General features: G+C 42.8%; 1 protein-coding gene across 1 annotated transcript in view; it reads left to right on the top strand.

The window, feature by feature from the left end:
* PPP1R14C (protein phosphatase 1 regulatory inhibitor subunit 14C) overlaps window positions 1–2,588 on the top strand; it is a 55,407-nt gene extending 52,819 nt beyond the window's left edge. The window contains exon 4 of the mRNA XM_075499000.1: window positions 1,282–2,588. Within this exon, the coding sequence (XP_075355115.1) occupies window positions 1,282–1,356 (75 nt within the window). The 3' untranslated portion in view covers window positions 1,357–2,588. The remainder of the gene's footprint in view (window positions 1–1,281) is intronic.
* Window positions 2,589–15,650: the final 13,062 nt, after the last annotated feature.

Below are 15,650 nucleotides of genomic sequence, written 5' to 3'. Positions count from 1 at the left end.
ATGCAGTACAGTATAGATGTGCATAAACTGTCAGGAAAGGAAATTGCCCTGCTGGGGTGATACCTGCCAAGACTGTGGTCCCACCAGAAAAACCTGACATCTTTCTCAAGTTAAAATACACATTTACAAGAGGGTTTCCTTGTGTGCAGTGTAACACCTGGATAATATATGTTTCAGTGTGACTTTTTTTTTTTTGAAAGGTCCTGTGTTGTCATTTAGGTAATGATGTTGTTCACCAGAATTTTTAGCCTCAAGCATTCAGCTAGGAAGTCACACTTTTTGTACTTTCACATCAACCTGACTAAATCCATAATTACATTCCATGTTTATAGCTAAATGACTTCATGATAAGAACCTTTTTGTAGGTGTATACATAGTACTATGGGTAAACATTATTCTCGCAATGTGACAGTAAGGGGGTGATTTAGCTTTTAATGCATCTGCAGTTATTATAAGAAACTGTATACCGAAAGGATTTCAGATAATGGTGCAACTCTGTAAGCTTCTGTTCTCCCACAATTCAAGAAGAGAAAATCTGCTGAAATGAGGGAAAATATCACTGTGAATAAAGACCTGGTCCATGAATATAGGGTGGGTGTTGGTGTTTGGCTTTTTTTGTCTTCCCCTTCCCCCCCGAATAGTGTAATTCACTGAGCTCCGCAACCAGTTTCACCCAGGATAAGTCAGTGGTGCCACCTCTGGCTCCTTGTTCCTGCCTTGCCTCAGACTGGCACGAGTGTTGGTGTGGGGCTGAGTGGTCAGCCTGGTCGGAGAGCTGAGCCAGCTTGGAAAGTAGCAGGGCAAGAGGAAAAACAGCTGAGTTTTTAGCCAGATCAGCTTTCTATTCCAGCTGAGTATGCAGCCAACCAGAATGCTAGTGCTGGCATGGACAGTGGTGAGAGAAACACCTCTTTTGGCAGGAGTGCTCATTTCTGTGCAGGCTTAAACTGTGGAAGTCTGCTTGGACTATTTGCATTGTATGCAGCCATAGATTTTGCTAGATTCAACAGTTGGTAGAAGGCCCTGTGTAGTAAAAGCCTGAAAGACAGCTAGCAACTGAGCCTGAACACTCATGCAGAGGAAAAGCTAGTTGTTCACACCTCCACTGTGTGATGAGAGTATGCATATAAGGTTCCGGGAGATCAGGCCAGAGAGATCGTAGCTTAGCAGTAGAAGCTTAAGTAAAAATGTATAGTTTGTTTTGATTTTTTTTTTTTAACTCAAAATCATGGTATTATGGGATCATAAAAATTACTCATATTTTCTAATCTTTTTTCCTAGGAATTTATCAAAGAGCTGCTAACTCGGATAAGAGGAATGAGGAAACTCAGTCCCCCTCAAAAGAAGAGTATATAAATAACTTGAAGTAGTAGCACTCTGTAAAAGACATGGCAAGGGAAATGGGACTTTGAATACAAGACCTTTATTAAAATAGTTGTCTTTCTCCACAACTTCTTTGATTTCATTCAGTTTTGACTCAAGGAATTTCTTTTGTGTGTTTTAAGGGTTCTTTTTTAAGTGTCAATTTTTTTTATCAAGAATATCAACAATTTGGATGCTGCTCAACTTCCACTTGAGGATTACTGAAGCAAGTGAAGAATCCAAGAGTTAGTGATGAGGGGCAGCAAGCCTATGTGGTGAAGCAGAAGATCTTGTAAATTTACAGAGCTAGGAGGCTTCTCCTTGCAACTAGTTGGATAACGTTTTTTAAGTTGGTTGTACATTTAACTCATGGATGTCAAGTTTCTTGTGCTTGTCTGTACATAAATTATAAAGTGGGTGTGAATACTGTTTCACATGGATGGAAGGAAAAGTTTGTTACAGTAAATTATTTAAATGGTGGTTATTGCAAATTTGCTACCAGAAGGTACCAATTTAGATTATTAAAATGAGTGCTGCCATTTTTTTAAATACCCTTAAAGCAGCCCAGTGAAGAATTTCATCATATCTCCTTGTTTAGACTGCAGCATATGAGAATTGGGAGTTCTAAGGGCTTAATTTGTAGACTTAAAGTTATTTGATTGACTTTGATGCTTTGCCAGATGATTTCCTCTCCACCTCATGGTGTCTTGAACTGTAGTAACCTATACTGAATAAGGGCCTGCAGTGATATCTAGAGAAATGTCCATCACCGTTTAAAAGCTGTTTCACAGTGGAGGAAAGGCAATGCTACCAAAATGAATTGCAAGCACTGTCTTGCATTTAGTGATGTGGTCTTAATTGAATGCAGATTCCTCTCCTATTAAGGTAGGCAAAGAATATTACAGTCTTTGTTTATGGCTCTGCCCTGAGAAGTGGGGAGACTTCTTAACTTGGGCTCTCTTACTTGTAAAAGCAAGAACAGAAGAGAGATCCGTGCTCCCGCCTGGAAAATGTCCTAACTAAAATGTTCAATAAGCTACCATATGCTGGTAGGTGACACTAGTTAGGCATTTTATATCAAGGGTGCTCTGAACATATTTTATTTTTCAAAAGGAGTACATGTTTGTGAATTTTATGTATACTGGCAAGCTTTTTTAATGTATTTAATTTTGTAATGTTTACCGATGATTTTATTTACCAGATATTTACTCAAATAAATGGAACAACTTGTGACTTGTTACATGTACACTTTACAAGACTACTGTTGCTGAGTAGGTTGGTAAATGGACTTGCTCATCAGAAAGAGAAGCCTCTGAGGTGGTAAGTACATGGGAACCCAGCTGTATAGACCCTAGTTGGCTTTTAATGTGCAACAAAAGCCCTTGCCCAGTATCACTCAGCCAAGCTCCTGTAACCTGGTGCACAGCCTCACTTTTGAAAGTCTTCTGCAGATGAGGCCTTCCTTCCTTCCTCGTGCCCTGGGGGATTTAAAAAGGAAAAAAAAAAAAGAGCAGCCTGGAAAATCTCTCAGATAAATGCTGCTGCTTCCTTTTTTTTCCTTCCACCAGAGATGAGAGTAGGGGAGGACTTACACTGGGTGACACTTGGTTCTCTACTGAAGGTGTGGCAGAAGGGTGTCTTTCAGCAAAAGGTACTCTACCTCTCTTCTCTTCTACACCCCTCTGAATTCTCCTCACGAAATTCCAGCAGCCCTAAGAAAAGACTTGGTTAGTTTGCCTGCAGCATCTTGACTTTAAATCTTGTACCTTGCTGAAGTTGCAGTTCAGCTCTGGTTTCCTAAGGAGACTTCCAGCAAAATTTTTTAAAATTGTCAAGTGAAACATTTTCCAGGGAAATCAGGGTGGGGGAGCTTGTGACTTCATCTGTTTCTGTGTTGGGATCTCCCACTATTGTTGTCAGCATTATCAGTGGGATGTCTTTGGTTCTGAAAGAGGTGCATATGAATGACCTCTCTTGCCACAAGATGATTGTCTTTCCTTGGTCTGTGCTCCTTGCAGAGGATCTGACGGTAGCTAGATCTAAATGACCAAGTTTGTATCAACAATCACCCTTTGAAGGACAGAGAGTTACCGGAAAAGCTTCCTTAACTCCTGAGTAAGGGGCCTTTTGTTAGATTTTTTCACTCAACTCTGGAGGCAGAAATCAGTGGTGTTAGTAAAGAAGTCTTAGTTACTAGCAAACTTCTGATGTTTGACTAGGCAAGTACTTTCACAGGCCTTTTTCTGGAAAGCCTGTTGGCTTGTAAACCATGAGAGCCATTTGTAAGCACCAAGTTTATTATGTCCAAATTGGAAAAAAAACCTTTTGATTTGAGACTTGTTAGTAACATTTAGAGTTTTGAGCTGGTGTCTGAAATGCTGTCTGCTCATGGATACTGTTCCCTGACTCATAAATTTATTCACGTGCATTTAACACATGGGCTGAAACAACTGAGAGCATGCAATACACCTTTTCAACTTCTGAGGTGGTTATAGCTGCCTATGTTTTGCAGGTGATATTTAGAAACAACCTCAAGTCTGAGCATAAAGGTTCTAGTAATTTCCACATCAACAAATGCACTTTATGACTTCACTTGCAACTGCAAATATAACTTTTTTTCTTCCTTTATAATAATGGTGTGCAAAATCAGAAATGTCAAGTAATGGCAACTGCACCAGTTCTGTCTTGCCTCCTACAGCAAAATGCTACTCCACAGATATTTTTCCCTCATGTTACCTGGCTAAAAAACGCCTGCCCAACTGTGCACGTCACCCATTTGCGTCTTTAGTGCTATTCCTCTTGCATTGAAATAGTTGTGGAAAATAGCAGTCTACCCCTTCTGAAACCAATTGGTTCAGTAATACACTTAGAGACAATGAAGTTTGGGACAGTCCTTACTATTTTCTTGTCTTATGTGGATGGGACAGTCAGGCTGTGAAGGGCTTCCTCTCCTCCAGCTCTACGTGTTTCACTGTCTTACCAGTGTCAGTGAGCAAAAACAAACTCTAAGTAGCTTTTGTTTGCAGCTGGCATGATTTTCCTGGAGACTTACAGGTCTCATTCTTCCTACTTTTTACTTAATGGAGATACTTTTGGCCTTGGAGTAAGTGAAGGGAGAATCGACCCAGTCACTTAGGATTTCATTGTGCTTTATGTCTTTATACTGTGTGGGTGTTCTTGGCTCTGGGCAATATTCAAGGGGCATATCAATAGCACACTGTTACTGAAACAACTTGCAATTAAATCTTACTGCCTTGGCTGGACAGCTTTCATGTGAAGGGCCAAGTCTGGCTGCAATGAGAGCTTCCTCTGGGCTTTTAAAGGGGCTAATGAAAGGAACTGAAGTTCCCTCTTAGAAATATGTAGAGAAGCCGAGGTTTTTGTTTTGGTATTGAAGTGCCTCTCCAGTGTACAAAGATCGCCTGCAAGAGTGTGTGTTTCTGGGGTCTGCTTCATGGCATAATTAGCCTTTGCATGTTTTACAGCAGGAGCTGACAGTGTGATGTCTGTCGTGGTTGATCTTCCAGTTGGCTTAGAAAGAGGAGGAAAGTGCTTGTAATCGTATTTGGTGTGCTTTGTGAGGCTGCAGTGACAAGATAGTATATTCCTGTGGCACAGAAGAAAGATGATGATCCATTCTTCTGCCAGCCTTGTTTTTGCTCCTTGCCCTCATTATTCCTATGGTGGGTTTTACTCCTAAAGTTGCCATTCATGCAGGGAAACAGCTGGGGAAAATGTGGGAGGAAAGCTTTCCCTATTGTCGGAAAACATGACTGAGAAAAGCAGGAGCAAAATATCTGCTCCTTTTGCGCACTTCAAACTCCGTGTCACAGAGTCTTGGTAAGAGTCTTTAGCACTTCACCCTGGTAGGTATAATAGTCTATGTGAAATTGGAGTTACTCCGCTATCTATTTCTATGATGGGTTTGCTGATTTAAGACAGCCTTAGTGTAAACATGCACCTCTAGGGGGGAAAAGTAATCATGTGGGCCACATCAGCGGAGAGCCTGTTGCTTGGAAACTGGAAGAAGATCCAGGTCTCATTCTGAACAAACACTTGAACTTAAACTCTTGGTGAAGTGCTGTAACAAATGGGTTAATTGCTTCTTGGCTACATAAGGTTTGTCATTGCCAGCATCATGCACAGATATCAAACAGGTACTGAATAACTGCATGCAATGCTTTTTAGAGGATGTTGAGGTTTTGGGAGGGAGTCAGAAAAGAAGTTAAGTACTGGGAAGCCTAGAAAAAAAACTCACTAAGAAAATTACTGTTACGTGTTTTAACTATTTAAGAAAATGGAGAAGAGTCTTGCTTTGCATATATTTTTGTATGGGAAGAAAATGAGAAATGTAAGGGTTTTCATGTATTGGAGAAAAGCATAAGGAGAAATGCCTGGAAGATGAAGGAAGGAAACTTCAAGTGTGGAAGAAGATAGAGCACCTTGATGGTGAGGGTGAGGAGCCCTCTGAGTCTGCTGCTGAGGGAATAGGTAAGATGACAGTCTATTAGTATGCTCAAACTGAAATTGGATGCTTTTCTAGGTAAGTTCTCATTAGATGAGTTATTCAGTTCAGTCAAGATAATTAAAGACCTTAAAACTCTGGACATCTGCTTCAAATTTTTTCTAGAATTATGTAAAGCAGAGGAAACAAACAAGAAACTGATTTGTATATTTAGCTATTATGTGCTTATATAGTGGTCAAATCACCAGTATCATTATATATATAATGTGCAACTCTACTACTTTTTGCTTGACTTCCATGTTACTTCACCTTTCTTTTACTTGGCAGTAAGCAAATGGTAAGTGTGAATGTAATTAAAGTTGCTATTTAAAGACAGAGAAATTGAAGTGAAGAAGAGAAAATGTGCCTAGAAAGTACCTAGTGCTGCAAAATTTATCCTTGCCATTTTAGGACTCTGCCAACAGAGTAAATACAGTGTTTCTGAAGTTTTGAAATGGCTATTTGTAATAATCCTATCAGCACTAAGTAAGATTATCTGCTTTATGTTTTTTGGTAGAACTAATGACCAAATTCTCTCAGCTATTAGCTTACAGTACTCTACTTGTAGACTTTTCTGTTTTCCAACAAAAATTAACATTAGCTATTTAAAATTAAAGAAACTGAGCTATTTGAAAACTTTCTTTTTTTAAATTTATTTAAGACTGAAAATTCTTTTGGAAGAGCAGTTAACAGGTTTTGTTTGGTAGTAAACTTAAATGTCTTCTCTCACTGCATTGGTATTTATTTAGTTGATTTTTTTTTTTCTCCCCCAAGTTCAAAATAAAAAATATCCTGGGGATAGCCCTTAGCAGAGGTTTCAGTCTGACTGACTAACTGTATAACACTAGGTTGGACTTGAAGCAAATAACTAATTACCAAAAAATACAGGAGCCAATCCACTTCAAGGACACAGACTTGCCTGACCACCCCCTCTGGGGGGGCAGAGGGGGACAAGAGCACAAGAAGCTCTCCTACCTCCTCCATGAGGACCCTACATCAGTGTCAGCAAGGCTCTGACTCTTGCCCTGGCTTTGCGGATGGGTCTATGTCCCCTCATGTAGCCCATAGTCATACTGGAGCTTGTGGGACGTGGAACGGTGAGTACTATCAGATATATGAAGAATTAGAGCATGCAGGTCTATGACAGGATCGTGCTTATCCTGGCTTGGCGTATCCCGTCGTGTTGCCTGACCTGAGCAAAACTAGGTCTGAATAACCTTTATTTAATATACTGATCTGTAGCAAAGAGGGAATCCCAATAGGGATAATATGTTGAAACTCCCATCGATATCTGCTGTCTCCCAGTAAGAGAAGCCAATTTGTGATAGTGGTGGCTGTGCAGACCCTGCAGGCAGGTCTCTCCACAGCTCTGTCTGAACCTGGCTTTGGGTCAGGGTCTGCCTTCCTATTTGTTTGTGCAGCCTCTACTACTGCAGCAAGTAGCAGGTAGCTTCATCAAGCAGATGAAAAGGCTTCAACAGATGCCTCAGTCTTGTCCAGCAACCAGTAGAGTCAGAGCCATGTCAAGACTGCAGACAGCGTGCCATGATGGCCTTGAGACAAAGGCACTAGAATTGACTTAGAAAAAGGGGAGTGTGTCCTACGAGTTGCCACAACAGAGGGGACTTCTGAATGCCGCCTGTGGGTTGCTTCCAGTGTACCTGGACAACACTGTGGGCAGAGGGTGATGGTGTGCTGCCTAATGCCTGTAGAAATGTGAAGAATCATGTCTTGTTTGACTACCACACCATACCAAAAATGGAGTTGGACTCAACCTGTGCTAATGTGGGCCCTCAGGCGGTTTCATACCTTGTTCTTGCAACTAACGATCTTCAGTGAACTACATGTTTTCTGTTGTGTCTCTCCAGTCTTAATTTCAAGCCCACCAAAGCAGTAGTTACTAAATCAGTTTTAGCATCCATTGCCCCCAGTACTGTCATGGTGCATTTGTCTACAGTCTGCACTAATTTTCCCCCCTCCTTCAAGTTTAACAGCTTGATATTTCTCTTAAGGACCTTTTACTACTCAGTGGAAATGGGAATGTGTCATCTGGTGCTATTTCTGCCACAGAGGATCTGCTGCCAATATCAAATCAATCCAAAAGACTAGAAAGGATGCTGTAAATTTTAATGTCTTCTGAATTATGGTCTTACACTGCTGGAGCTGATTCACTTTTTGCTTTATTTCTTTACTTCACTTTCCCAAGTAAGTCTTCATCAGTGTATGAATGCAACTCAGCCACATACTATAAGGAGAGAACAAAGCTCCTGGAAGCAATCAAACCAATTATCTTACATTCTGGGGGGAAAAAAAGAAAAAATGTGGCCTTCAGGTTTTTTTCCCCAAATACCTGGAAGACGCTCCAGTAGCGTTTGCAGGGGCGCAGAAATGTTCATGTTTAGAAACCTGAGGATGTAGTGCAAGTAACAAAACAGGGAATAACTGGTGGCAGACACACAAACTCGCCAAATGGAGACCTTCTTTGTCCTTCGGAAAAAACCCACCCGTGTCTCCTGAGCTCGGCGCTTTGTCACAGAGATTAACGTCCTTCCATCGGGCTCCACTGAGCTCTGCGCTGGGTCCAGGCAGTGGCCCTGCGGAGAGGTGGGTACCGGTTCTTCAGGTGTCGTGGAGATATAAGCACACTTGTGTAATCATGTACCAGCTAACTTCCTCAACCCTGAATCCAATGTTTGGGCTGCTAATAAGGCAGCGTGTCAGGCAGAGCACTGGTAGGATGTCGTCACCCTTTTCCGTTTGCAGTGGCTGTGACGTGTGTAGTCTCCGCTGCCACCACCAGTAAGGAATACTGCAGTTTTTCAGCCTTGCAATTAGGAAAAAACATGTTTTTTGTTTGGGATGGGAGTTTGTTGCCAATCCAAACATAAAAATAACTCTGTTCCTCTGGTATATGTACCTAAAAAGCAAGTCTTTCAAATAGGTATAGCTGTACATATGCTATTACCACCTGACATGTGTTTTTGAATGAAAATGAAGCTGTTTAATGTCCTTTTATCTGGACCCATTTAATTCATGCCTCCTAAACTCCAGCTGTCCTTTTAATATAGCTTTCACAGTCATCAGAAATGCTTTAACATGCTCCTTTGGGGAATTTTTCTGGTGCTAAAACAAACACAAAATGATCCCATATTGGAAAAAGGCTATGTACGCTATAACTTGTTTGCAAGATTCCCCTCTTTATACTTGCCTTGAAGGTGTTTCTGTTTCCATATCAACAATGTACCACAGTAGTATGTGCTTTATAATAGTAAATCCTTGGAATTTTAATAGTCTACCTCAAGTGCCGGCTCTTTCTTTTGTCCTCTGATATGCCTTGGTCAAGAGCTGCCACTTAGCATATCGTATTGATTATTTCTTCGTCTATGAAGCCGTACATTCAGCTCAGCACTTAATCACTCTGCGGCTGGATTTTCTGTCCTTGGCACAAGGACAATGTGTTTAAAAATATATGTCAACTCTTCAAAAATTAGAAGTTTTAATGCCAGGATTGAGTGAAGTGATAATTGTTTAACGTCCCCCTTCTGGTTACCTCTCACATATGAAAATCTGAGCGCTTCCTGAAATTAGTATGACTTTTTCAGTTCTGATCTTGTTAGCTGCTTCCTAATTAATTTAGTACTTGTATTTCTTACAGTTTTTATTTGTGGTTGCAGTTGGTATCTGCTCTAACAACTGTTCCCCCTCCCTCAGAATTCCTCTCTAGTGCCCTCATCCCTTTTGCAACAGAAATTCAAGTGTGTAAAAATTATGCCACCTCTGCAGCACCAGCAAAGATAACTAGGCAGGGATTCAAGAGAGATCAAATAAATCAGATTAACCCACAGTATTGCTGTGTTTTCTTTGCTGAAGAAAGTTAGGCTGTCATGCCCAGCCCCAGTCCTGAGTTTCACATCATCTCTCTTTCATAAAAGCAGAATCTTCACTAGGAGGGTGGGTTTATTTTTCTCGGCAGGAAGCACCTGAAAAAGTGCTTAATCTGGGAGTTGGTTCAAGTATCTCAGATCAGGCCCATGTATGAGGTTGGCTTTAAAAAAAAAAACCAAACAAACAAAAACAAAACAAAAAACACTAGGATTGGGACTGTTCAGAGCCTTTGTATCCAACCACTGACTCTTGTTAACAAGAAATTGAGGAGCAGCTGTCAAATATGCATCAGGGCTGGGAACCCAGATCAAACAGCAGGTATGGTACAGGAATATGCTGACTTTCTTTCAAAGTTTCCTCCCTGTCTGAACCTTGCTAGTCTCAAATGCTCAAAAATCATGAAGTAAGTAAAGTAGGCACTCTGAGGCTATGGAGTCCTGAATCTTTTATAATGCATATTGGATTGTTTGATTGTTTCTTGAGATGCTTTCTCAGGGGCCACTTGCAAGTTGTTCACTCTGATGGAGGACTGAAAGTTCCTTTCCCATCTCCAGCAATTTCGGGAACAGAAATCCTAGGAAGGATGCTGGGCTTGTGATAAAAACATTAAGGTCAGGAACAATCAGGAAAATAACATTTGTAGACGCTGGAGCTGACCATGCTCCTGTTCTGCTAAAGTGCCCTTCTTGGTGCATCCCATGTAGCCTGTGGAGCTCCCCCTGTACTGGTAGGACCCCAGGTCTGCTTGTGCACAGAAACCTATGAGGTAGACAAGCTAGATAAAATTAAAATATGCTGGCATCAGCTGGGTTTAGAGCTGATGTAGTTTACCCTCTATCCAGTTAAATGCAGGCTACTCATGTCATTAACTAGAAAGCAAACTTCCTTTAAATTGGGTTGGTGATAGGGGGCTTTCATATATCACTGCCATACTTTGCTGTAATACATGGGGACTCCGGTGGACAAAATGGTTCTTGGGTGGGTGCTAGAAACAAACAGCTTTTTTTTTTTTTTATAAATAGTTGAGGACGGAGAGAAGCAAGCTGGTTTTTAAAATGTGTTTAGATTGAAAGTGTGTTGCAGTGGAGCCTGGCTAACACCCCAATCAATTACACTTCCAAATTTTGCCCTTTGGGGACAGGAAAAGGCTGTCAAATGCTGGACTGCCTGCAAATCATGGAAATCTTTGAGTTCTTCTCATTGTTAGAAGGGTCACTTTCTAAACAACTCTAATAAATGAATGGCAGTTGATGCTCAAAATTTGGCAGGAGGTTTGAGAGCTGCGTAATGGCATTTGGGAGATGGATCCACAGCTTTCTGTGCCACGTGTTTGTAGGCTAGGGGGAGCAAACTAAAATAACACTTTCATTATATCCTTTTCCTGTAAATGACAGATTAGGTGTGTGGTTCAGTTACCCACACATGTTTCCCGCACAAGCTGGGACTGTTATACTGCTGAGGGAAAAGACGGATAACCAGTGGTCGCTGTCTGTGCAGAGCTTTGGATGTGGACTATCTTATAAAACAAGTGTGTGACTGCCACTGGAAGTTATTAAAAATAAACATTCTTATTCTCCAGTGCATGGGACCCCCCCTTAGGGTAACGCAGGGAATCGGAAGGGTTCCCGGAGAAGGAACAAGGCTGCGTGGAAGGGCAGGTGATCCCACCTGTCCGTCACGTGTCGGGCAACTTGGAGCTGAGCAGAGGTAAGTGCTCGTAACTCTTTTCCATGGGAGTGCACAGAAGACTTGAAGTCCCTTACTCAGGGATAGCAAATGAGTGAACTCTTATATTAAAAATAAATACCACAAAACATTTTTTCCCCTATTTTTTGGCCTTAATTAAATAGACAAAGTAGAGAACTCAATTCTATTGTTCTGATGCCCACTCAGCTTGTCGCAGCCTGAGGTTTCTGTCTCATCCATCCTGTTCCGACCTAAATATCTCTTACTGTCTGCCATTTTGTTGTCTGACTGTCTCCCGCTTTGCAGATCTTGGAGAAATGTTTTCCACTAGAGGGTATAAGACAGCACTTTACATTAACCCACTGCCATGACAGAAACCAGCTGTTAATTCCTACTTTTTGTATCATCCCTACTTGGATCATGACAGTGTACTACCCATTGCTGCTTAGGGAAAGAGAAGGGCTCCCGTGAGCACAGCCTGCTTACTCGTTCCTGTTGGGACTCAGGTAAAATACGGATCCTCACATGCTCACACAGAGGCTGCCTAAAGTGGTGTCAGCAAGTCCCACGGCTAAAGCCCAGATATGGGTAGTGCTCCCTCCTTGTACAGGTCTGTCGGGCATGCCACCGGTGCTTCGTCAACAGCAGTGCCAAAAAGCAAGGAGCAGCACTTCCTCTCCTCTTCACGGAGCTCTTAACAGTCAATGTACTGAAAGCTTCGTGTGCTAGGCCGTCTGTTGCCTGTAGGAAAACAAACATGTGAACTCTCCTGCATCTAATATGAGGTCACGTTGTCAAAACAGATTGTGGTGATTCTCTCTGAAGAAGGAAAAGGCTTCATCTCAAGTCCCGATGTCCTTCATAGCTTTGACAGCAGAGCTTCTCAGAACAGCAGTTGCCCTAACAAGATGCTGCTAGTATCTAATGGTGTGTCAGTATTTTTCCTTCCTTATTCCTTTATTTCTAGTTTCCTAAAGGAGTGGAGTCGGTCCTTTTAGCAGCTGACATGTCAAAAGCATCCAGGAGGAGACTACAGGAAGCTGGCAGTGACTTGGAAAAATGAAGCAAATCTGCAGAGAGTCTCTTGGCTGATTCAGTGCCTAACATCTTCCCCTCCCAGCTGGACCTGCCTCCTGGCAGCAAAGGACCCGTCTAGGCTGAACGCATCAGAGGTAGAAGCAGCACACTGACCTCTTTAATTTCTGAGGATTAACGCTTTTTACTGTTTAAGGCGAACACCTACATGAATGCTGAGGAGCCTAGCTCATGTTTCTCTGTCTCCTTCTCTCCTCCATCACCTCACAGTTGCTCACTGGCAGGAGTCATAAATAATGTAGCATTTTTAAAATACTTTTGAAAAAATTAAAATAACTTGTGAACTGTGTAGTGTAAGATGACTTGTGAAGGGGAACTATGGCAGATGTAACAAGTGGGAATCCTGCTGAGGGACTGTTGTTGTTCGGGTATATCTCAAAAGTTTAAATAGGATTAAGGTATTTGTTATTATTAATGGGGAAAATAATCTGTATCTCTCCAGAACATTAGCTACACACCATTTTTTTTATGCCACAGAGGAATACTCTATAGGCAAATATAAAGTTCCTCTAGTCTAAAGAGTCTGGCTTGGAGCTCGCCCAGCCTAACTGGGGATTTTCTCTTACTAACGCCACACACTGCTTATTCTGCTGCACGCTTCTTAAGGGCAATGGCCGAGACATTCATAATTAACTACTGATTTGAAGGGCCTTGATTTATTGCTGTTCCAACATGGGGCACTTTAAAAGGATCTTTATTTAAAAAATAGTGACTCTCTTCACAATGTTTCTGACCTGGAGCACTATGAATTTGAGGCTCCCAGACTCACCGGCCACTCTTGAAAATCTTCTGGATAAGATGAATGAATAGTGTACACCTGTTTAGCAGTGCCTGTGACTGCTTGGTGCTATAGCAGTAAATAATAAAAAGCCAGGCTTTATGGTTACATAAACTGCCTTTTTCTGACAGGATAATGTCAATACCTGATTTCTATAGCAGGCAGTAGGCTTTTTTTGTCCTATAAAAATAACGGGTTAAATTAAAAAAGAAACCTCCCAAACCACCTTCTGTTACCCCGACAACTCTTTTTAAAATGCAGCAGGTACCATTATGTAAAATGTTTGTTTAACATTGACCACTGCCTCCTCCTTTGTCCCTAATGTGCATGCAGCACTTTCTGCTATTTGAAGGGGGGAGAGGCATTTTGGTGTGTTTGCGTGCCTCAGTTCAGGGTATATGAGATTCTTTGCTGCAGAGCGTGGCCTTCCCGGCGTGTAAAGCAGAGCAAGGTCATCTGCAGCAGGCTGAGGAAGAGAATAAATCAATGAACCAAGCAAAGGCAGTCACCGGTAACTAGCTAAGAATACAGAGAAGGGCTCGGGTATGCAATGTTCAGCGTCAGCAAACGGAGCTTGAAATCCTCAAGCCAAATGGTGTGTTTCTGAGCTCGGGGTGAGGCTTGCAGGAAGCCTGAGTTATCGGATCTCGGGATGGTGCAGCCTGAGTGAAGGTCAGCTTCAAACAATGTTTGCTGACAAGTGCAATAGATGAGTTGCTGTGTGAGCTGGCTTTAATGGACTTGAACGAAATAAGAAATGTTGGACCCTGAGTGTTGCTGAAGGGTTTCACGTATGAAGCCATTAACTCTTGGTTTTGTAGCCCCGCTGGTTTTGCCTGGCTGGGAGATGGCAGAAAACCTTGGGGGGCTCTTTCTGACCCAGCTGGGAGGGAAGAAGAAACCTGAGTGCCTGACTGCAAGGTTTCCAGCCCAGTGGGCAGCCTGAAAAGAGCTGGATGATTCAAATGGGCTATTAAAACACTACAGCTGCTCTGGGAAGGAAGTAACGCGTGTGGGGTTTCTCGGGTGCCTAATCCATTTTTAGTTTCGTGTATTGCTCTTTTTTTAAACTGGCTGCTCTGGCTACGTGGCGATGCCTTGGCACATCTCCTTTCAGATGTTGCCTGCCTACGCTGGACCAGGGCTTGATCCAGCTCAGTGGAAAGGCCAGATGAAATCTCCCCGACCTGATACAGAGCAAGCCCCAGATTGCTCCTGCCGCGCTTGCCCTCTTGGGGCACTCCACTATGTCCGTCCCCACGGGTGGCTGTCCTTGCCCGCCCTCGCCCACACACTGACCCCTCCGGCTTTGGCAGCCCTCCTTTGCCCCGCCGGGGAGGGCAGCTTGGCCTGCCTCCTGCCTCCGAACCCCCTCCTCCTCCCCAGGGCTCTGTTCAGCTGTAGCATCTTGCTGCTGTTCGACAGCGTGAGGGAGGTGCATGGGTCTCGGGCCCAGCTGAGGGCTGCTGCTCACAGCCAAGAGGCCGCACAGCATCGCCCTGGGAGAAATTCCAGGCATCTCCCCAAGCTATTACTGCCGTCACGTACCTGGGTGGCGTTCTGGGGATTTTACCTGTTTGGAAGGGAGACAGACGCAATATAAATGAGCTTGGCTGCAATGAGGAAAAAATGCAGTCGCTAAGGGATCTTCTCGGCTCTGCAAACAGTTCTACTAGCAGCCTCCTGCGGGGCCTTGAGAAAGTCGCTTCTGCGCATCAGCCCCCTTGCAGTAATGGTCCAGGGCTGGTTTTGTCACAGGGCCTTGTCAGGATAAAGGCAGCTGAGGCAGGAGAGCGTCGTGGTGACAGGAGCCACTTGACTGTCTTGGATGGAACGCAATAAACAGCACGTGTAACTCACCCATGTACTTTCACCTTGGTGAAGTAAATTTTCTTAGCTTCCCTCGAAACGGTATTGATATTTTAAAGCGGAAAACAAAGCCAACTCCGAAGTCCAGTGTACAGAGACAAGAAAGGTTATTTTTAACAGTGTGGGAAGTGCTGTACTTACAAGGCTAATGCTACCCACGGTACGTGCCTCACATTTTGCTCAACAGAAGCAGAGCCCTCTCAGGTTACAGAGCTGAAGGGGAATAGCAAGCTGCTGTGCTAATAATTCCCATGTTACTATTTTTAAAGTTCTGCCTGTGTTGTTTGCAGCATTGTTACCCAGCAGTGCCTCCCCATGCCAGGTTACTTGAGGCAAAGTTGGTGTTTCCGCTTAAGTCTGTATTAATTTTCTGGCTTTTTATTTGCCCCCCCCCCCCCCCCCCCCCTTTTTTTACTTACATTATAGTCTTACGCTCTTGTGCATTAAAAAAATAATAATAATCTTGTAGCC

The sequence above is a fragment of the Mycteria americana genome, chromosome 3 (genome assembly GCF_035582795.1).
Source record: "Mycteria americana isolate JAX WOST 10 ecotype Jacksonville Zoo and Gardens chromosome 3, USCA_MyAme_1.0, whole genome shotgun sequence".
NCBI lineage: Eukaryota > Metazoa > Chordata > Aves > Ciconiiformes > Ciconiidae > Mycteria > Mycteria americana.
This window is presented reverse-complemented; position numbering and strand designations above follow the sequence as displayed.